The sequence below is a fragment of the Elaeis guineensis genome, chromosome 9 (genome assembly GCF_000442705.2).
Source record: "Elaeis guineensis isolate ETL-2024a chromosome 9, EG11, whole genome shotgun sequence".
Classification (NCBI taxonomy): domain Eukaryota; kingdom Viridiplantae; phylum Streptophyta; class Magnoliopsida; order Arecales; family Arecaceae; genus Elaeis; species Elaeis guineensis.
The window spans coordinates 20,838,613-20,861,835 of record NC_026001.2 but is presented as its reverse complement, the minus strand read 5'-3'; the positions used below and the strand labels follow the sequence as shown (position 1 = coordinate 20,861,835).

At 35.8% G+C, this 23,223-nt stretch overlaps 1 protein-coding gene across 1 annotated transcript; it reads left to right on the top strand.

The window, feature by feature from the left end:
* Positions 1 to 4,536: 4,536 nt before the first annotated feature.
* On the top strand, positions 4,537 to 22,915 carry LOC105051310 (protein STICHEL-like 2). The gene is given in 11 exon segments (XM_010931677.4): positions 4,537 to 4,805; positions 5,469 to 5,983; positions 5,986 to 6,390; positions 6,393 to 6,677; positions 6,680 to 7,137; positions 7,278 to 7,497; positions 17,775 to 17,966; positions 18,169 to 18,384; positions 20,104 to 20,848; positions 21,782 to 21,852; positions 22,394 to 22,915. Coding segments are annotated over 9 exon segments (2,964 nt in total). The 5' UTR covers positions 4,537 to 4,805; positions 5,469 to 5,607; the 3' UTR covers positions 21,849 to 21,852; positions 22,394 to 22,915.
* The last annotated feature ends 308 nt before the right edge of the window (positions 22,916 to 23,223 follow it).

Below are 23,223 nucleotides of genomic sequence, written 5' to 3'. Positions count from 1 at the left end.
TGAAAATTGACAATATGACTTAGCTTTTATTTTGACTCATTGATGCAACTAAATCGTGAAAGACTTGGCAAGTTGCCATCAGTTTTAATCAATTTTTAATAATTTTTTTGAGGATATATCTTCCTAAATATGTGAAATTACATAAATATCTTCTCAAAGTTACTATTTATATGTATATCCTTATATTTTTTTTCTTTTTGCATATCTACCTATAAAAATATTTTAATCATTTTAATTTTAAACCTTTAATTTTTAAAAACATTAGATGGATGAGTACATATGTTAAAAAAAAAGTTATATATATAAAATAAATATTTATGAGGATATATATACAAATAGTAATTTTATAAGAGTATTCATATTTAGAAGGATATACATGCAAAAAATCTTTAAATTTTATTAGTCATTTCACTAATTTTTGGATCAAAATAAGGGCTACAATATTTATTTGCTTCGATTTACTTTAATATTTTTAGAAACAAATTATTTCATAGTTTATATAGAATTTCTCATTCAACAATTACTAACCAAACTAAATAAAAGAATGGAGTTTTAAATCTACTAAATATTTTTATACATTCTTTTTTTGAGAAAAATATTTTTCTGTACATTCAAAATGGGGAATAACAAAATGCAGGCATTGCAGCTGTGTATTTAATTTAAAAATATTCAAAAAATAATATTTTTAATTATAATTTTTAACATTATATTTATTGGCATATTTTTGATAATATATATGTTATATATATAAAGTTTAATAGAATTAGTGTAGCATATAATTTTCAAAGATTTAAGCAAATTATCGTCATGCATAATTGTAAGCAATGATAATAAAATAACAAAGTAGCAAAGTAAACTCTCTACTTAATCTATATTAAAATTAAAATGATAGAGCTCTCTCTCTATGTATAGATCTTGACCATATAATCTAAGCTTTCTCATCTATTTTACTTTATTTTATTTTATAAATATAAAATCTTATATAATTTGAATATTATATTTTTTTTATTTCTTCTATGTCAAAATATGTTTTCCTCTCTCTCTCTTAAGCATTTATTAAGTCATGCTAATTTTATTAAAGATATGAAACGTGCATGGTTTTTTTCAATGTCAAAGTATCTTCTCTCTCTCTCCCTCTTTCTCCATCCCATATGCTGCTTCCAACTATAGTGTGAGCAAGTTCATTTTGTGCTTGTTTCATTACCTCAGTGAATTCTGGATGAAAATTTCTCCTATAAGAGCATGAGCAATAAGTGCAAAATAAATTAGTGGATAGTTTAAGATAGCTAGTATATATATTGTCATACTTCCAACTCGAGATCGCGAGCTAGGGTTATGGCAAACACGGTATGGTTATAAAAAACTCTTTTCATGAGCATAAAAATATCTCATCATAATATCACAAAATAATACAATGGAAAGAATTTAATTAACAAAAGAATTCAATAATTAGTAAGTCCATCTAATAAAGGAAGTTCAAAAGTTTCACGGTAATTAAACCTCAAACATATAAATGGATTATAGTAATACTCAATCTAAATTATGTTGATATTATCGAATCTTGTTATAGTCTCACTCTTATAGTAGCCCACCGAATAAATAAAAATAATATATTGAAAAAAGACATATGGAAGTATGCCGGTTTCAAAAAAATCAGATCCAAATATGTAACAATATAAAAGTATAATATATGAAAATCAAATCTGATCATAAATCTAATCTTTTTCAAAATTTTAAGTTCATTTCATCGGTCATGATCTATGATCATACTTATACCTTATAGATGGACTAAAAAATAAGCTCAGAATAATCAAAGTGCTAATATATAACTCTAATTGATAAAAAATCAATATATTGATATATAACTCCCATTAGTAAGATTTCGATATACCAATACATACTCACCATTGGCAGAGGATTGATGTACCAAGCACAACCTCAGCTAGTACTATATTGTTATATAGAAAGGCTGCAAGTCTAGATCCATCTTGAATCAAAGTTTTTTTATTTAAAAATATATTCAATATTCTAAATCAAAAAAAGTATGCAAAACCATCCAATAATAAAATTAATTGATCATAATCTATAATAAAATCAATACCTTTGCTTATGCATCAAATAATATTTATGATAAGATATATTCAATAAATAAATATTATGTTTTAAGTTTATAAATCATATATAATACAACTCAAAATTTGATGACATAAATATTACATAATTTCTTGATAAATCTAGAAAAGGGGTAATATTACTTATCTTGCAAGTGGAAGCAACCAATAAGTTCAATTAATTCCAAAAATCTTTCTCAAAGCTTAATATTCAAAAAATTATATTTCTATCAAAATTTAGTCATAGTTAATTTAAGTATAAAAATCTTAGGTTTTGTTGCCCTTACAAGCTAGTTAAGCGTGAGTATCTGATATCTTGATTGATTCAATCAAGATGATTTCATTTGATCATGGTTAAACTATGATAAAAATGGTTTAACAGAAATCAAAGGTAACCAAAATATAATATCTCAATAAGGGCCAAGGTTGAGGCCGATATATGCCGCCCAACAGCCATGGGTCATAACCCTCATCACCTAGATCGATCAAAATTATTGAGAAGAGCCCTTGTTGGATCCAAATCCTAGAGAGAGTAAAGAGAGAGAAGATCCATTTAGAGAGAAATAAAAAAGTGAAATTGGAGGAAGAGAGAAAAATAGAGAAGAAGAAAGAGAGAGAATGGAGATCCTCTTTCTCTCTTTCTTCTCTTTTTTTCTTCTCATTTTCATTTTCATTTTCTTTTCTTTTTCCTTATCTTTCTTTTTATTTTCTTTTCTTCCTCCTTTTCTTTCCTTTTTTTTTTCCTCTTTTCTTTCCATGGTTTCTTGGTGAAACAGGGATACACTCGCCTTATCTTGAATAAAGGAGGGGTGTCATGGCTCGATGGTGGCTATGGTGGTGACAGTGTACCAGAGGATCGACAACCCACAATTGTGAATGGCGATTGGTGGAAATATGTACTAAAATTGCTAGATAATAGAGTAGATGCTTTTTTGCTTGGTCGGTTTTGAGTTCTAACTTGCCTGCTGGTGGCTAGGACTTTGACGATGGTCACGGTTCGTTGGGGCAAGACGGTCAGAGCTTCATCAATGGACAGTGGCAACATTGGTGGTTAGAGAAAAAGAAAAATAGGCTCGATGACAAGGTTGGAACATGGACTTTTTCTTTATCAATTCCAATGGATTCTTTTTTTATATATATATATAAAAACCGATCATTCATGCAAATTTTGTGCGAATACATCCAAAAGAGTTAGAAAACAAAATATCCTTGATGGGCCTTGAGGCCGCCTTTACTTCCATCCAAAGCATGTCCTCAGAGTGCTCTGCAAGAAATATGGTCATCTAGTTAACCACCACAGTTGTTCTCGAAAGATGTGCCTGATGTCCAGAATTGTACATCCAATCAAAAAAGCTGATAGCCTGAAGAAAGGGTGAATAGCACCCCGCTCAACACCTTGAATTCAAGCTACCATCATAGTAGAGTATCCTCAATGATTAGGTGATTAGCTCACAGGATCTACCACCGTAGGTGGTCCTCGTCCAATTTCGATGGATTTCTCAACCAATGATGGAGCTTCATGCAAGATCGAAGAAGGAAAAGGATTCAAAGGTCTTACTGTCTTACCTTAGCTTTTGATAGACCTCCTAAGCAATTCTACAAAGCATGATAAGCCAAGCTGTAGCAAATCAAGAAGAGAAGAAGAAAACTAATGGTGGCAATTGATGACACCAACTAGCAGTGAAGCAAACGGAAGCTGGGAAGGGATTTATAGGGTTATGATTAGGGAGTTATGCTCTCCCGATACTAGACTCCTGCATGGAGATGAAGAAGAAGATATTTTCATTGGAAGTCCGCTTTTTCTCCCTATGGTGTGGCGTACATGCATTTTTTTTAATTTTTTTTTTTTGGGCAGATTATTATATCTAAGTCAGTCAAAAGAACCACACCCCGCTTTAAAATAGGTGGATGTTACACGTGTCAGAGGAAACAACTTGCATCAAAATAATTGAAACACAATGCCTTGACTCCAAATAAATATCACAATATTTGCAATACAAAATAAGCTTAAACCTATGCACTTTAAAATATATATCTGATGCATAATCCTAGGTAATGGTAGGGTAACATGGCCATGTAGAACTCGACGAAGTCAATACAGTTTTCAATCCTGTGACACGTAAAATACGGAGCAAAAAGAACAGAATCCAAGGCAACCTAACGCCCCTATTTCAAAATTTTGAAACCAACCCACGTTGACGCTCTAATAAATGAGCTCTAGATAGAACTAGCTCCTGTGAAGACAAAGGAAAAAAAAACGGTGTGGACTCACACCGCACAGCTTTGTTCCCCCAACCGTTAAAATTTTTCCGTCGGCTTCTCCCCCCCGGGAGATCTGCCCCTAACCGACAAACGTAGCAGCTTTTTGCAGCGAGCGAAGGCGCCCCTTGTCTTCTGCCATAATTACCAAACTACCAACCCCGGCGCCTTTCTCGAGGCCGAGCCACGTCGCGGAGGAGCAGCAGAATCTCTGGAAAACCACCCCCACACGCTTCCTCTCACGGCCAAAAACAATGTCCTCCTCTTGCCCCCTCCGTTGGACCTTATTTACCATCCTGCCACTCGACCTCGGTTCCATTCCCTTCTAGGCCCTGGTTTCTAAAACCTGGTTAGTGTCGGTCTCCTTCTCCTCCATTCTCTCCTTTAGGGTTAGAGTTTTTGGGGAGAGCACTTTCTTGGGCTACATTGTGGCCGGTGAGTGCTTAGTTTACTTTTTCTTCTTGTCTTTTGATCTTTGTTTCTGTTTCTGGTTACATTCTTGGTGGTTGTTATGGCAGCTATTTTTGACTTGGGGGCTTTTGGGGGATTTTGGAATTCTTTTTCAGATTTTTTTTTCTGCTTTCAGTGAGTGGGAAATTTGGTGAAGTACAGTCCTTTTTCTGATGTTGCTACTCTTTCGCTTTGTAAGCTGATTTCCGCAGTATTTTGGGATTTTTTTTTTTTTTTTTTGCTATACTTCTTTCTTTAAATATTGTGCTGAATCCTCTTTTATTCTATTTCCATTACTGGGAGGGAGCGAGCTTCTCTACTTTGTTTGTCTTTGATTTCATGTTAGATTTAAATTCTTAGTTTGTTTCTGTGTCATGTAGTCAACGCAGCTGCACTTTCTAAATTCATAGGTGCTGGAAAACCTAAAGGATATAGGCAACCATTACTATCATGGTGAAACTTGCAACTTACTAATTCTATATTTTAATAAATTTTTCATGTAATGATCGTATTTTTTAGTAAATTTTTCCTGAGTATTTGATAGTGACATGGAAAATAGATTCTTATTTAGATAAAGTGGTTATTGAAGTTGTTTAAGCAAACTTCAGCTTCGAATGATTACTGTTTGCTTGGATTTGTTTTGCTTAGGCATCCAATTTTGGAGAATTTTCAAAGATGGGCTCAATGCAGCCTGCTTTATGTTCTTTGATCCTTATGGGGAAGGAAGGAGTGTAAAAGTATATAGGAAATATTCTATGAATATGTAAAGAACTAAGAGCATTAGAAGATGTCTGATGCAAGGCGGCATTCAGTAGAAATCCCTCTTTCAAAAACTTTAGTGGCACTCAAAAGAGTTCGATCGCTAAGGGATCCAGCAACCATCTCTATGAGCAAGTTTGCAACAGCTGTAGAAAATATAAGCTGGCAAACAAATTCTTGCAATGGTGCAGCGTTAGACTTAAACAATTCTGATAAACAACTTGTAGTTCATTCTGGTAACTGTCATTTGAAAGAAGAAATTGAGGATCATGGAAGTAATCCTGAGTCGGATCATGGCTCGAGAATACCCAGAAACAGAAGTACTGCTTCCAAAAAGTCTTCTGTCGTCAAAATTAGAGGCTTAGATCCAAAAAGAACCAAGCTAATTCATAAAACTCGTCGAGACCGACGCTTAAATCACAGCATTCTGCATGGGTAGAACATTCTACAAACCATGTGGAAGAGGAAGTGGATTCATATAGGGAACCAGACCGGGAATTGACCAAGAGGGTCAATGCGACAATAGGAAAGAAGTCTCGTCATGGCAATTTGAGGAAGTCATCTACTGCATTGAGCCGTGTAGGAAGTCCATGCATGTCTTTGAGTGAACCACGGACAAATGCTTCGAGACATAGCACCTTGGGGCGTACGACTGAGGAGACCCAAATAAAATCCAATGATGTTGTTGATTCAAATTTCAGTGGGTGTGGAATCAGTTACTGCTGGTCAGGAACACCAAAATACAGGGACCGGAATTTTTCTTCTGAAAGTGAAGATCAGGAGCAACCTTTGTTATCTGCTGAAGGGACAGAGACAGCTACAGAGATGCTGCTCCCTGTCCAGAGAGCCCAAGAAGTTTGAGCCAGAAATTTAGACCAAGATCCTTCAACGAGCTAGTTGGGCTGAATGTAGTTGCTCAGTCTCTTTTGCACGCCATATCCAAGGGAAAGGTGGCTCCAATATATCTGTTTCATGGTCCTCGTGGTACAGGTAAGACATCAACTGCAAGGATTTTTGCAGCTGCTTTGAACTGCCTTTCTTTTGAGGATCAAAAGCCATGCGGATTCTGCCATGAATGCATTTTTGTACTCTCTGGAAGTGCAGGGATGTCAAAGAGCTGGATGCTGTGAAAATTAGTCGTATAGCTAGGGTCAAAGCTCTTGTGAAGAGTGCATCTCTTGTTCCCCTTTCCTCACGCTTTAAGGTCTTCATAATTGATGAATGCCAGTCCCTAGGAGGGGAGGCATGGGCTGCCATTTTCAAAAGTCTTGATGAACTTCCTCGAAATGCTGTATATGTGATGATTACTTCTGACCTGGATGAGCTGCCGCGTAATTCCATATCACGCTGCCAAAGATTCCACTTTCCGAAGATAAAGGATGTCGATATGGTCTGCAGGTTGCAAAAAATTTGTATTGAAGAAGGATTAGATTTTGAGAAGGATGCGTTGTACTTCATTGCTGCGAAGTCTAATGGTTCCCTTCGAGACGCAGAGACAATGCTTGATCAGCTTAGCTTGCTTGGGAAGAGAATCACAGTATCTCTTGCATATGAGCTTGTGAGTATAATCATCGATTTCTATGCTTACTGGCTCTGACTCAGTTATCTTTGGTTGCAGTTGCCATATATCGTTCATGTCTTCTGCAAGTACCCAGAAAAAAGTGTTGTATTATATTTGTTTCTATTGCTTCTGTGCAGATAGGAGTTGTCTCTGATGATGAGTTGCTCGACTTGCTAGATCTAGCACTGTCTTCAGACACTGCTAATACAGTTAGAAGGGCAAGAGAGCTTATGAGTTCGAGGGTTGATCCTCTGCAGTTAGTATCACAGCTTGCAAATCTTATTATGGATATTCTTGCTGGAAAGAGCCAATCAGGATTTTCTGAAGTTGGCAGGAACTTTATTGGAAGACATGCTTGTATGTGTCCTAGGCTACTTGCCGTTGCTTATAAACTGCTGATTTAGTGATTTTGATTTTAATGGTTTGCTGTGTTATGTGTGCTGTCAACTTGAAGCAATCATTTTTTGTTCTCTCTAGTACTATTATTATATTTATATCTTTTAGCTCATTCTCTTATCATTAAATGGAGAGTCTAATAGTATCTTCCATAGACCCTAGGTATTGTTATGAACTTATGATGCAAAACCATAGATTGCAGTCCGTCACATCTTATTTAAGCCATACTGCAAGCATTTTATTCTAGTCATCAATTGAATGCCATTCTATACCTATTAAATAATAATTTTTACTTTATTGATTTTTATTTAAAACTGAAAACTGGATTTTCTTGCATCTGCAATTGATCCTTCTAACCAATTTGATGGGAATAAAAGGCTGAATAATTATCATTAAACATACAACACAATAAATCATTTTATACTACTAAATTAGATACTTGAAAGAATATAATGAAATTATAATTTTCATTGCTGTTTATCCTTTTTTGGGTAAGAAATTGTTGCTTATCTTTTCAAAAAACTAAATTCAATGGATGTGTTTGTTGGAAACATGATGTGAATTCATGTGTAGTGCCCATGTTGCTCATTTCTTGGCATGTTATTTTTAAGGTAGTATCAATAATGTTATGTATATATATGTCTGTCTGTTTGCCTGTATGTAGAACTAGACTTGGCTACATTCGAGTGGATCTCCATGCAGATTCGGGCAGGTGTAGATTGGATGATGGGGGTCCCACATTAATGATCAAAGCCATCAGAATTGATCTACTATTCTAAATTGCTTATATAGAAACATCTCACTTATGCATCAAGTAGTCAAAAAATCTAAATAATATTAAATTATATATATATATATATATATATATATTGATCACTTGATGTAATCTAGAGATCTCCGAGTCACATGATTTGTGGTTTGTCAGTAGCTCGGATTAACAATGTGGGACCTCCATTGTCTAACGTAGACCCAACCGTATTTCAGTGGAGATCCACTGAGTATAGTTGAGTTTAGTGCACCTCTCTCTCTCCTCTCTCTCTCTCTCTATATATATATATATTCATTTGTTTATTCACAGAATTTTTTTTTAAACTATAGATGATTTTGGATAGATTTTTAATTAAGGATGTAAATGATTTGAAACTTTCTCCTACAAATTATTTGATTTCTGGTATAAAATTCAAGTCCTTATGTAAAAGAATTTAATTTAAAATCTATATTTATATGTTTTTTTTAATTTAGTAAAATCATTATCTGGTATCTATAGATAATCTTAAGATTTCTGACAGCTTTTTGCCAAGTCAAGGTTCAATAACTCAGAATAGTTTTAGTTTTGGCTTCAATACAGCAGATTTGGTGGTCTTAGCTCCAAATGATACTTTTTATAAAATATAATGTCAAGAAATATAAGCACATTATTTGTTTTATTTGTTTGATATCAATCCAACACATGGCAATCAAGATGTCAATGAGATTTGACTATTAAATAAGGAAACCTATATCAAAAGATTTTCCTTCTAAATCTTTTTGAAGGTATTGTAGCAATGCACCTAATCTTTTCAAAACTTGCAAAAGCTTTATTTAAACTAGATAATGTGCTTTCTTGCATTAGGAATAGATAAAATGGCTAAATGCAGAAAAGAGGCACAAAAGGCTCATGCAAACACCAGGCTGGGATCCATCAATTACTAGCCCTATTTTTTGTCTAATTTTGGCCTAAGCTAAAACATTTTGGTTTTGATTTGCAATTTATGTAAAATTTTAGACTATTGTTTTCAAGGTTCCTGTACCGGTACCGGACGGCGTGCCGGTGCCAGTGCCGGACCGGTATGGTACGATACCGTACCATACCGACACACAGTACCTAGGCATACCGGTCCGGTACCGGTATACAATATTTTTTTGATTTTCAATTATTTTTTTGGATTTTTGAAGTTAATAATTGATAAATACAACATGCATTATATTGCATATTATTGACATATTTGTGTTCAATTTGGAGTTAGATTGCGGTACAAAGACTCTTGATCCAAAATTTCAAACATATATTTATTTACATTATATTTCAACTATGTCATCTTAAAACTAAAGAAAAAATATATAAAATACGCATTAAAATTATCTAAATATTTAAGTACAAAGCCAATAACTGATATACGAACTTAAGATGTACTCTGCATTTAATTTCTTGTCGAGTGTCTGTGACGTCGTAGATGTCTGATCATCAACATAGTCTGAAGGGATATCAGTCCAACCTCTAGCCAAGCTGCACCGTACTATCGAATATTCATCATCCCATAAGGCATCCTCTCTGGATTGTAAGACATCTCAGATCTCTCGCTAAAATTCTGACTCTGAGAAGTACCTCAAGATGATGGTACGATTGTGGAGGAGCCCATCCAAATATATCAGTAGGAAAATCTGATTCGTAAGATGCTTCAGCGGCATAGGGTAGTAATCACTAGAAGATGATGCCTCAGATGCACCATATGTATGTGGATCATAAGGTGGCTGTGGATAATAGGATCATAATGCGAGGATGATCCAGATACATCCATGGATCCTACTCCACGTGCAAGATCGTCCGCAGTATATATATATAAATTAAAATATATGCAAGTATAAAAAAACGATAGTTTAATGATAATTAAAATAATTATATATAATTTAAAATAATTTTAATAATTATTTTAAAATTATAAATTCAAAATAAATATGTTATATGCTTCAAATAATATTTTTAAATTAACTAAAATATAACACTATTTTTATATATTTTTATTTTATAATTAAATTTTTTAATTTAAATAATTAAAAAAATAAATTTTTAATTTAAATATTTGAAAAAAAATTTAAATTAGATTTAAGTAGCTTGAATCATTCTAAACATGATTCCAAACTCTAATTTTTTTCTTAAAATTTATATATTTTTTATTTTTAAATAAATAAATATTTAAAAATATTTAAAAAATATAAGATTTTGGCATGATTTTCTCTATTTTATTTTACCTCATTTTTATCTTATTTCTAACAACAAAAACAAAAAAAAAATATTTACTAACAAAATAACAGATTATCTTACCTCCGGTCAAAGATCAGTCTCTTCTCAAATCACTCCCAATTTCATGAAATTTTATCTTCTTTTCTAATTTTTTGGAGGTATCAACGATTAAGTTGCCCACGGTCATGGGTGTTCTCTGAGAACTCTCAAAGAACACCGAAGCCTGGTGCTTATTAAAGAACCAGGCCCTCCCCCATGTGAAGTGGGCCACGCCCATTTCTCTCCCCCCTCCCTCCCCCCAACCATGTGAAAAGGCTCCCACCTTCCCCCCCTCTCCCTGGCGGTACGGTTCGGTTCACCCCAACCGGTACCGAACCGAGCGTACCGCCCGATTCCTGGCGGTATGGGCCCGAACTGCACCGAACCGGCCGGTTCGGTGCGGTTCGGGGTCGTTTTCCGAAAAACAGCCCGAACCGGACCGGTAAGGGACCGGTCCGGCTGGTACGCCCGGTACGGCGAACCATGATTGTTTCTGTCAAAACATTTTATTTTTGCCCCCTTGATTTTTCTATTCTTTGTTAAATCTCATATTATCCTAGCTTTGGCACATGATTTAGCTTATATTCTAAAAGAGCCTTATCAACTAAGAAAATGATTCGTTTCAACCATTTGATGACCCATTCAAACATGTAAGAAGCTGATTGATCTACTTATCTACCCGATAAGCGCAAAATATTCACTTTTGGGCATTGCTGGCATCATGACCAAATTGCTTCAACCATAGGCACATTTTTAAACACTCTAAGCATACCATCGGTGTCCACATTATATCTAGCAGTGTTTGGATGATTTTCTTGTAGACCAGAGGTTTAACAATTACCAAAATGTTTAAAGGTTGAGGGCAAATTGACTGATTTGAATGTTGGAGGAACTCCTTTCTTTATCAAGGCCATCGAAAGAACTCCTCCAACATAAGGAATAATTATCCTCCATTCTTAGTGAAGGTACCTATGAAGTTTCATGTAAATCGAAAGCCTAATGATGATTCTAATAATTAAGATCATTGAAGAATATTTTCATCATCTTACCATTTGATCAATCTTCATGAATCAAGGCAATGGATAAACTTATAAAACAATAGGCAGTCAAGACTTTTGCCCTGCCTAATGAGTCCATTCACTTTGTTGAAAATGCAAATGGCCATATTCTTCATGTCCTTATCTGCAGCTTGTTTTCAACAAAATACATAGAGGATTTTGCCATGGGTCTTAGAACATTTCAACTACTTGAAAGCTTGAAAAGTATATTGATTTGCTGATTTTGCAAGGGGACCCTTTTTTCTTGCTTTTTCACCATTTGGGTTTGTCATGTGAGACCCATGTGGGCATGTGTTTTGTGCTACATCAGCTATGCATTGGGTTAATCTTGGGTACCTATAAAGAGTCAGAATTTAAATAATATATTTCCGCTAGCTTCTTTGGATGAGGTCTGGGTTATTAAAATGGTGTCAAAGTAGAAATGGCCCATGGCGCATGTGGACTATGGGACACTATAGCACAAGCCCATTTGGATTGACCATGAGTGGATCGTGGTGTTTGTAATTGGATTTGTAGTACTTATAATTGGATTTAAGTGGATTTGGATCAGCTTAGCGAGGATGCTAGTGTTAAATTGGGGGGCATATGAGGATTCATATGGGCATGTGTTTTTTTTTCCACGTTGGCAATACATTGGGTAGACGTTGGATACTCATAGCCAAGGAATCTAAATAACACTTTCTAGCTTGTCTTTTTTGGATGAGGTCCTGGATTATTAAAATAACCATGTCAATGGGAGGAATTCTAGTTTTTATCCCTCATTGACACCATTTTTAGCATTTTGAGAGCTTTGGTAGTCTATCAACATCACCTAGCCCACCATTGTATATGTTGTCCTTTGTCATAGGTGCTTTACCCTCACATCCCTCATGATGCTCACCGGTGTTTGCCATATCGCCCCATACACCGGTATGGCATACCATACCATACTGACACTGGCGTACTATACTGAATTGCATATTGACACCATAATAGAATCGTTCCACCATAGGGTCCAGTACTGAGATGGAGAATTTGATCCTCACCATTATTTTTGACATAGGAAGCTTAGGAGGTATGTTAGCTATAAGAGATTGCTACATGACAGGTCCACCTTTTCACCATTTGAGTCCTCTTCACAACAACTAAGGCCATGAGGGCACCTAAGGTCCGGTTACAAGCCCCCTGCCTCTTTCAGTGAGCTTCAACGTCAATTAGATTTGCTAGAAGACATTTTCATTGTGTCTCTGTGTGAGTTTTATTTAGAGTCACCCGATAAATGCCATGAGGAAATCAAAGGAGAAGCAGTCAGCTTCTTCCAGTGAGTGTTCTACAATTTGCAATACTTTGGATGCTTTGGAAGTGTATCAAGTTCACCAAGTTCATCAAAGGACATTTTCATCGATGGACTAGTCTTTTCATGTATAGGAGAAGAACCTGTCTTAACAGTTAACACACTTCAACTTCATCACTTTAACATCATCAAGGGATCTTGCTTGGCCTCTTAGCCTAGGTTGAGTGTGCATAAACTTTTAGAAATGACATCATTTAGTTCAGTGGTCAGCTTCTGGTCAACCCATGGCTGAAAGATAATTATAAACTTTAAGATTTTGTAAGGAAGGTGAAAACTTCCATGGAAATTACCACTTCAAAGGTCCTCTCTACTTATTAATAAGTGAATTGGTTTTCTGACAACCTTTTTGCCCAAATTATCATGTAATCTATTATCCTTAACTATTTAGCATGATAGATAATGCTGATTACTTGTCATCATCATGTGATGAACAAACCCATGATCTGTAGCCAGCTATACACAACCGCCTCTATGGGTATAAGCATCTAAGGCCATGATCACTAACTTTAAGCACCTAAAGACTTTCACTCAATTTTGAAGACTTGAAGAAGAATATACTTGACTTCTAAGGGTGTTTGATGAACAAGCATTGAAAGCGAAGGTCTTTGGTCTTAGGGCCTAGGAACCTGAATATTAGGGAGAGGGAGAGAAAGCCAAGTCCATTTCTCCACTTCTTGTTTAGCTGACTTTCATGCTCTGCTGTGTTTTAGGAGGCTGCAATATGCACTAGAAGGGACCACACAGCACATATGCAGCATATTGGCACATGTGCTGTTGGTGTTTTTCTAAAATATCTAGAGAATGAATAAAATACATGAAAATATAATAGCTACAAATAATAACAATAGAAACTAATATAAGAATGACAACTAACATTTAGTAATTATTACTACTAGTTAGTACTAGCCATATTTATATCAATTATTAACAAAATCGTATTTGGCTTCCATCTGAATCCATCTTGATGGTGTGGGCAAACATGAAAATGGGCTGCACACTGGGTGTGCAGCACAGTCAGAGGACTGTATCTCCATACACTGTGTGCAGCACAGTCAGAGGACTGTATCTCCATACACACCACTTAAAATGCTAATGCTGTTTGTAAAAAATATGGAGTGAGTCAATAGAAGGATGTCACAAGAAGAAGCAAGATTCTAGGTTGGGATATCGAGTTTGTAGGATAGTGAAAAACATGGGCATTGGTAGATACTGCCATTCAACCACATGGCATGTATTATAATGTTATTCATGCAAGGCTATCTATGAGCCATTTATTTTTTGTTCCCCCCAACCTCAAGGCATGCCACAGTACTGAAGTAGTATGAGAATTTGTGTATATATTTCATGCTATCCACCCAAAGGGCAGTTGGATTGGGGCATGCTTGACCCTGACCTGGAGGGGCATGATTTTTTATCCGAACCCAATCCATTAACTGATTAAGTTGGGGGGGTTGGGTTCATAGAAAGAATTTTAGACCTCCCAGGTTATTTAGTTTGCATGGGGGTCAAGTATTATCAGGATTGGAACCCAGATGTTCAGGTTTGCATGGGATTGGTGGGTTCAGGTTTGCAGTTTGAGTCACACATAGCTATTCTTTTCTAGCTAAAATATGATAATTAACAATTAAATATAAGATTAATAAAAACAGAACCAAACTAAGAACGATCAACTTAAATCTGAATTTTCATTCAAAAAACTTTTAATTTTACAAACTATGATTTTTTAATGGATTCATATTAGTAGAGGCCATTATAAATGAGAATCCACCAAAATAAACAATGAAATATGAATGTTTAAATATAATTCAGTGAAAATTGATGAGAGAAGATGTAGTTGTTGAGATTCAAAGGAGGAATTAGTTTAAATGAGAGTTCATTCAATGAATTACAGAAGTTATTCAAAGTAGAGGAGGTTTATATGATTCAAGTTCTTTGGTTGGCTGGATCAGGTTTGTTGACTCAAGTAGACCTGGATGACATATGGCCAGGCTAGGCTAGGTCGAGTTGAAAATACGTGACCCAGACCCACTGGACCTTAGACTGGGTCCAATTTTTTGAACCAGACCCAAACCTATGGGTCTTCAAATACAGATCAGGTCAGGACTTGGTCTGGTCAAAGGTTGACTCAGCCCATCTGCAGCCGTAATATGTTACATAAATCAAGCTGATGTAAGACATTTGAGGAAAGAGACCTTATTAGGTTTTGGGATAAAGTTGAAATCTATATATTGCTAGAATTTCAGGTTTTAAGACATGAGTTTTCCATAAACTGAACTAAGAAGGTATTGTTTTAAAAGCACATATGTAATGCATGACTACTATCTAATGTAGCCTTCAGGATTGGGTGTGAATTGAATTTTTAAGGGTTTATGCTCGGGTTTGCCATAGCAGTTGGTACCAGCGCATGCCAACTGTACCATACCGGTGCGAAGGGCATATCGACACACGGCATAATAGGATGGTAGCCATACAGGGTTTGGTATTGAGACAATGAAAGTTGGTTTATAGAATTAAATATTTGAAATAAAATACTTGTTGGAATGTCCTGAAAAAATTCTGCGATGTATGTGATGTGAAATATCTTTGTGACATAAAATGATATTTTTGATGAACAATTGAAGGAAAGGTGGATTATGAGTAGAATGAAAAATAAAAAGGTAGAGGGAAGAGGAAGGAGAGTATTGAACTCACTCTGAGATCTAGCATCTAGTCTTTGAAGTTATAACATCTCCATTGTAGAATTACACCACAAAACCAAACAACAAAGAAAACATCCCTTAACTCAATTTAAATCAACTAAGTATTAATCCGAAACTAGCTGGGGTCAGCTACATGAATCCTTTTCCTCCATTCCACTTTATTTAGGGCACACTTTTAAATATATAGCAATATCGGGTCCTTCCTTAAGATTGACCCCATGTGATTTTCGGTGTACTGCTATGTCTCTTTCTTTCTTCATGTATCAAATCACTTTTCATACCACTGCATCTCTTGGTCTATGTTGTACATGTCCAAACCATCTAAGTTGTCATTCTCTCAATTTATCCTCAATTGGTGTTATCGCAACCTTTTTACAAATGATTTCATTTCTTATCCTATCTTTTCTTGTATTGTTACACATCCATCTTAACATTTTTATTTTGATCACACACATCTTGTGCACATGTTTTTTTTTAACTATCTAATATTCTGTATCATAAAGCATAGCTGGTCATATGGCTGTCCATAATATTTTTTTTCTTCAACTTGATAGGTATCTTATGATCTCATATTATCCAAATTGCACTTCTCTATTTTAACTGCCAATATTTTAATCCTATGGATGATATAGTTTTAATGATATTGATAGACTCCTCTCCTAACACTAATTTTATCAACATTATTCTATCCATGCTCTCTTAATATCTATAATCTCATTATGTAAGCTCTTATTTACAATAATTCCTACTCCGAAAAAGATATCCCTTACATTAGTCAATCGTCCAACTTTGTTACATAATGAACCATTAAGGCTCTTATATATAACAAAGAAAACACCTAATAAGACCTTTTGACTCCCAGGTGATTGTTCATAGTTAGTGTAGTGTGAACAGTATTATGTAAATAGTATTGTAAACAATGCTGTGGCCAAAAATTAGGTCTGTCAAGTTGTTACATGACATCTATGATCACTTAAGTCAGTCTTTGGTTCAAAGTAACCTTCATATAACTAGGAAAGCAAATTCCTATATATATATATATATATATATATATAGAAGAGAGAGAGAGAGAGAGAGAGAGAGAGAGAGAGAAAGAGAGAGAGATTTGACTACTATATAAGTAAATCGATAGGAACCATTTTTTCAAATACCACCAAAATGGGACAAGGTCACCAAAACGCAGTGGAACAAGACAGGGTGGTGCTAGAAAGGGGGTGGTGCCAAAGGAGGTGGTGGGCTGGCCAGAGAAGGAGGAGGCTGAGATGGAGGAGGGGCAATATGCTTCATTACAGTTCATGGTGGTTCACAGCCACTTCACAATTGCCTTGCACATCCAGGCCAACTGGTTAAGGCAATTGCCTCGCATACACGAGAGAGAGGGAGAGGGAAAATGTTGTGGTCCAAGCGTCGTCCTAAGGAGGAGATGGGGAGTTAGGGTTCCTCCCCCTCCTTCGCTTAATTGAGAGGACCGGTTGTTTTCAACTGGCATATTCTAGGCTTTAAAGACTATTTCTAAGTACCCTTCATAGACCCACCACATCTGACCTATGCCTGTCCTAAGTGTCTCAAGCGTCTTGTGTGTTGGGATAAGATGGTATGTGGGCATACCATTCCACTGAGATATCAGTAGTTCAGTACACCCTCCTAACAAGGAGCTTAAAACCCTGAAACCAGTTTGGATCATAATGCAATTTTGGATCTCCATCATGAGCTATGTAAGGGTCTTATATTACTACCTTCCTTGGCTCATAGTACAATCTCATAAAGAGGAAGGGTGGACATGAATGAAATTTTAGGTTCTAGTGCATTAGGTCCTCTAAATTTTCCTTGACTTCTTTTATGGTTTGAACTCTTTTTAATAAGACTCATTGTACTGAACTCATCTGCGGTGCTGCATTTCAAAACTGAGTTTATTATTTCTCGCAATTTCCATTGCAAAAAACATGCCATCTTTCCTCTGGGACTACACATTTGCAATCTCCTGTGCATGCACACATTCTTGTGGATTATATCAGTTTCATTAGTATATTTAGCAATTATTGTTCTGCATATCTTTTCATAAATCCTTGGAAATTGGTTCTTATACAACATGCTGATTTTTTGTGCAGTTGCTGAGATTGGCATGCAGAAACTGAGACATGCATTAAAAGTTCTTTCTGAAACGGAGAAACAATTGAGGGCATCAAAAAATCAGTCCACATGGCTTACGGTTGCTCTTTTGCAGTTCAACACTGGAGAATCTTCTCCTCTAATGGAAATTAGTGATTCACAGGCCTATGCGAGGATAACATACATGAGAGGTAAGAGGTAAAATTTAGAGCATATTTACCTCTAGGGGAAAAAAATTCTTTGTAATACTCATTGATCGACTCCCAGGAACTTGCTAATTTTTGTCAGCACCAAATCTCAGAACTCAAAGATTCTCAAGTTTTGGAAATGAAGGTGGCTTAGTTATATTTCTAATAATAACATATATTATGCAATATAATTTGTGGAATGCAGATGGCAAGGTGTCAAGCATATGTTCTCCAAAGGGGAGTTTAAAGAGCTCTGCTTGTTACACGAGTAACCACACCAAGTCAAATTGTTCAGAGAAAGATTGCAGCAGAAAAAAACTGGAGAACATCTGGAAGGAAGCCTTAACAAAATGCCAGTCAAACTCTTTAAAAAGCTTCTTACATAAAGAAGGGTACTTATCAGCAGTCTATGTCAATGAAGGTGATTCCACCACAAGATATGACAACTTACTGCTTTTGTATCTTGAATACCTGTATTGATATTACCTCATTTATTCTGCTGACCATGAGGCTGGTTAGTTAAGCTAGGGCATAGGTCAATTCAGAATTCCATGCCATAGGTTCATCATAGATGGTGGCTAGGTCAATTCAGAATTCCATGCTGTAGTGTAATTTTGTCGAGTTGTTTACTGTACATAACAATAGTTGAAGTAACTAAGAGGCCCTATGTTGAAGGTTCGATAGGTGCTTTCATCACATTGGAGAAGATGAACATGTTTTTAATAGTCAAAGTGGTATATATCTAGCAAGATTCCAACGCATCAAACAGGGCAGCACATCGACATATAGTATACTGAGTTGAGGTATTTGTAGTGATACTGAACAAGTTTTGGCGATAACCTATGCTTGGCAAGTCTTTGGTGATGACCTGGTGATAAAGGTGATGATATGAGAAAGAGTCATGGAGTGTCTTGTTGCGCACCAGTAGAAATGACTAAATTAGAAACAAATTGAGTTGATAGAATGTTTTCTCATGCAATTTTGAGGAAATTTTTCTTCTTATTAGGGTCCACATGTTCCTATGATTTTGTGTCTGATCTAATGGGTCAGTTGATCTCCTGATTTTGATTTTTCCTCTCGAAATAGATGGTATGGGATGTCTTCTGAAGGGTTTGTGTTTACATCTTGACAGGCTTCTGCTAGAGTTTCAAGAGAGCTTGCTTTTCTGGGTTTGGTATGTGATTGCTCGTCTTTAGATTAAGAGTAGTCTTGGGTACTCATGATAGGAAGAAGAATAATTACACTGAACACTCTCTCTTTTTCATGTCTAGAGGATTTTGTTCCAATGATGTCAAATTCACTTTCTCCTCCTTTACCTTTTTCTCTTTTATTACTCGTGTCCTCTTCTTTGGCTTTGCATCTTGTGGTAGGTTTGCCATTAGAAAGTTATGTACGGTTGCATTATGGTTCATCACAATACTAGAATGTGAAATTCCCTTTTTACATGTAGCATAGACGATATCCCCTCATATATAGTGCCCCTCCCCAATAAGATTATGCAGGAAATGTGTGAAACATAGATCTAGGATTTCAAAGTAGTACCGAAATTATTGATTTTTTTTTTATAAAACCCTAAGAGAAACTGTGAGAATAATGGCCATTTAGAATTAACTATTTATAATTCGTTGCCGCTTGAAGAGTACATTTTTCTGGGTGGTTCAGTCATATGAGTTTGACTCTTCTGATCTATTATTGGACTCTCTGCATTTACTTGTAGGTTCCAATGGCTGTTATGGCTGAGCTTTTGAAAGTTTTTGTGGCTAATGCTGGTGCCCTTTGTAAGTTTTGTTGCACATTGTCAAATTCCATTTCATTATTGAATTCTAAATCATAACCTGCAAAATGGTGAAAATAGAAGATCAGTTGCTTGACTTTCCACTGGGTATAATCTGCTTTACTACTTTACTGTCATCTCTGCATTGCTCCTAAGATTCTTTTGTAATGCTTGTCTTGCATATCCACTATATTAGCTCTCTGGCATTATTGTATCATAGAGCAAAGCTGCAATGTGGTTTGAAGTTTGCATTTCTTTTGAGGATCTTTTTCCTATTAGAATGTCTCACCGTGTTTGAGCTTTTTCCCTCTTGATTTTTTTTTCTTGGTAAGAAGGCTATAATCAGTAACATCTTTGAAATTTCAGGTCTAGCAATCGCTGAAGTTGAATTCTGTCATCCTGATCATGTGTCCAGGGCTGAGAAATCACAGAACCTAATTGCAAATCTGCTTCAGCTTGTTCTGGGTTGCAATGTAGATATTAGAGTCAAACTTGTCCCAGCATCCATGAGAAGGGATGCCAAATGGAAGAAGCTATCATTTAGTTTGCTGAGCTGTTCAGGTAGGAAGAAAGAAAATTCAGATTCAACAGTGTCAGAAGATGAAAATGAAACATCTGCAGGAAGAGAGACATCTTTCAAAGTTTATTTATCTCACCATGGGCAGCAGTTGCCACCTTCCATTCAGCAGTTTGATTGTAAATCACTGCATGACTTTCATGATACAAAAGCAGTCACTATTAGAAATGCTGAAGGGAATGCTCAAAGCATTGAAACTACGGCATCTGATAGATCTATGCTAGATGACCTGCCAACCAGATGCAAGTTAGAATCTGACTTTTCAACAGAAGTAGGTGAAGAGGTTCCATATGTTAGCATCCAAGAACCTGAAACTCAGCCAAACTGTTTTTCACGTACGTTGAAATTCCAAAGAAAATTATTTTCATCTGATGGTTCTCATACAATCTGTTTAAGAGTCCAGCCGCACAACAAACTGGAATTGTCTGTTCCTAAGAAGGGAGCATCTGAAACATATTTCTGCACATATGATCCTTACAATTTACGTTCTAGATCAATTTCCCAGGTCACCTGCAATTCTGGTGAAGATAATCCGTAAGTGATCCAATAATTTTTATTGTAATTTTTCAATGAAATACTTATATCGATCTTTTTTTATATATTGGAAAAATGTATATCTTGTGAACTACATGAATTCCACCATTATAGTGAGTCCATCAAGTAGTACTCTATGGTTCATATCAAATTAGGAGTCCTCAGATGACAAATGTAATTTAAGTTGAATTCACAAGCATTCTCCAACTTGGGGAGAAAAATTGTCAGTGGTATGAAGCATCTTGTCATAATGTCCTAATGTTGTGAGCGCTTCTTGCATTGCAGCTCTGAGCAGATTCATGTGCCATGAGCTTTATAATTCCTCCTATACTCTAAGTTAATAAGCAAGTGTTTATTGGTTAGAAAAAGTTTTTGCAAAAAGTTCTGGAATCCATTGTTATGCAGCTAACACCATCAGTTCAGAAGTCCCTAGATTAGTAAATGAATCAATGCAACAGCACATTTTTCTTAACATCTGTCATGCTTGTTTCAGTTAGCGTATATGCACGTTTCTTTATGTTTATCCACACATATATAACGAGATCAATTGAGCTCTATGTATAGGCATTCCGTTGCTAGCAATGATTGCATGCTAGGTCACAGCTCCATGTGTGGTTAGTGTAAAGTTTTTTGTTCTAACTTGGTTCAAACAATAATTTCATCTTAATGAAACACCTTATCTGGTTATAACTATTCTCTGCTATTTAAAGTAGGCATCACATGTTATACATTGACAACTCAAATGATTATTTCTGTATTTGTTTCACTTTTTTATATAGATTAATATTTGTCTATGCTCCTGCGGATGCATTGTGCTTGTAGGAACTATTCCTTTTTCCATGGTGTTATTTATGAAATACTAGTTGCATGTACAACGTTGAAGTAGTATCATTTTTTTTTTAAATGTCATTTGAAAATTTTCTCTCTCTGCAGAGCGAGCGAAGATTCAAGGTTTAGCTCAAAGTTACTTTGTTGGAGGACTCCCAAGGCTTTCCATTAGAAAGGCAATTCACTTTTCTTTTTTGAACTATTTAAATAAATTTAAAGAGCTCACATTGTTTTAAAGAGGGATACTAAACCGCAAACACTAGGTTTTCTGACATGAGAAAATGCTTTGACGATGCCACAGAAAACCCCCATACTTCCCCTTCTGGGGAAAGCATTGCTCTGACATGTGGGGACCACCCAAATGCATGGTATTTTCCTCCAAAAGGAAATAATAGGAGGGTTGTCTTCCCCAAGTGTTGTCATCATAGCATTACCATTCTGATGCCCTTCAGGATCATGATAAAATCCATATCTCAGCTGATGGTGGCATAATAGAGGTCCAGCTAATTCAGTGCAAGACAAATACCAGTGTCTGTAGGCCAAGCATGGATCTCTTTAAGCATCTGATATAATAAGTTCCTGCTGAGAATACTGTTTCATGAACCATCATGAGACCTTGGCATGGAGGTTTATCATCATGAGGTCTTTAAGCATGTATTTATTTGTTTTCAGGGTAATGTAATCCACTAATGTTTTCTGATGCATGTCTCCATTCAGGTTTTTACAGATAGGATGCATGGATCAAAAATTGTATTGTAACTAGGGTAAGTTGGGATCACATTGTTCTTACAGCCATGGCAGCAAACATATCATCAACAAGGATTTTGGTTGTGTAAATTTTATCTTGCAAAGACTCCTAAGAGCAGTCAAGACACATTAAGGAGGAGGTGCACCTCTAGGAGTTGCATCTGATTTTGTTTCATCAATTTTTGGAGGCTCACTTAAGATCTGTACATGAAATTTGAGAGCCATTTAGAATGATGACTACCCTGATGTGCTTTTTCTCGAGGAATTGCATAGTGAGTGGATGATCCAAGAAGCCTTGCCTCCAAGTATGTTGTTCTGTAGTTCCATGCCTCCCCAAGCAAAAGGATGCATGATTTTTAGGTATTTTAACAGGCAGGGAAATCTGTAAGGCCATTAACTAAGCGAACTTGCGTTATGAGGGCTTAAATCATCTTGTTTAGTTTATTTGTTGGTTTATGGACGATATTATAGATGAACTCTTAATTGGTTGCATGGAACTGTTATGTGCAGTACTTTCAGGAGCTCATCATCTGCTTCATTTTCATTCATATTGTGTGATTGAGATCTTTGTGTGAATTAGAATGTATGTATGAGTGCATGCTCATGCTCGCTGGCATCTGCGGTTATATCGTTTTCTGGTTATATTGGGGATGTAAGAGAAGCAAAATGTAGGTGCCCTACGCCTGTTTACAGGTTACTGCAGGGGTTGAGTAGTCCTTAATTGGGAACCTGTACAAAAAGCCCTTGTTAATTTTTCATAATCATTTGCTTAAGTGGATCTTGGACAAAATATTTATTAA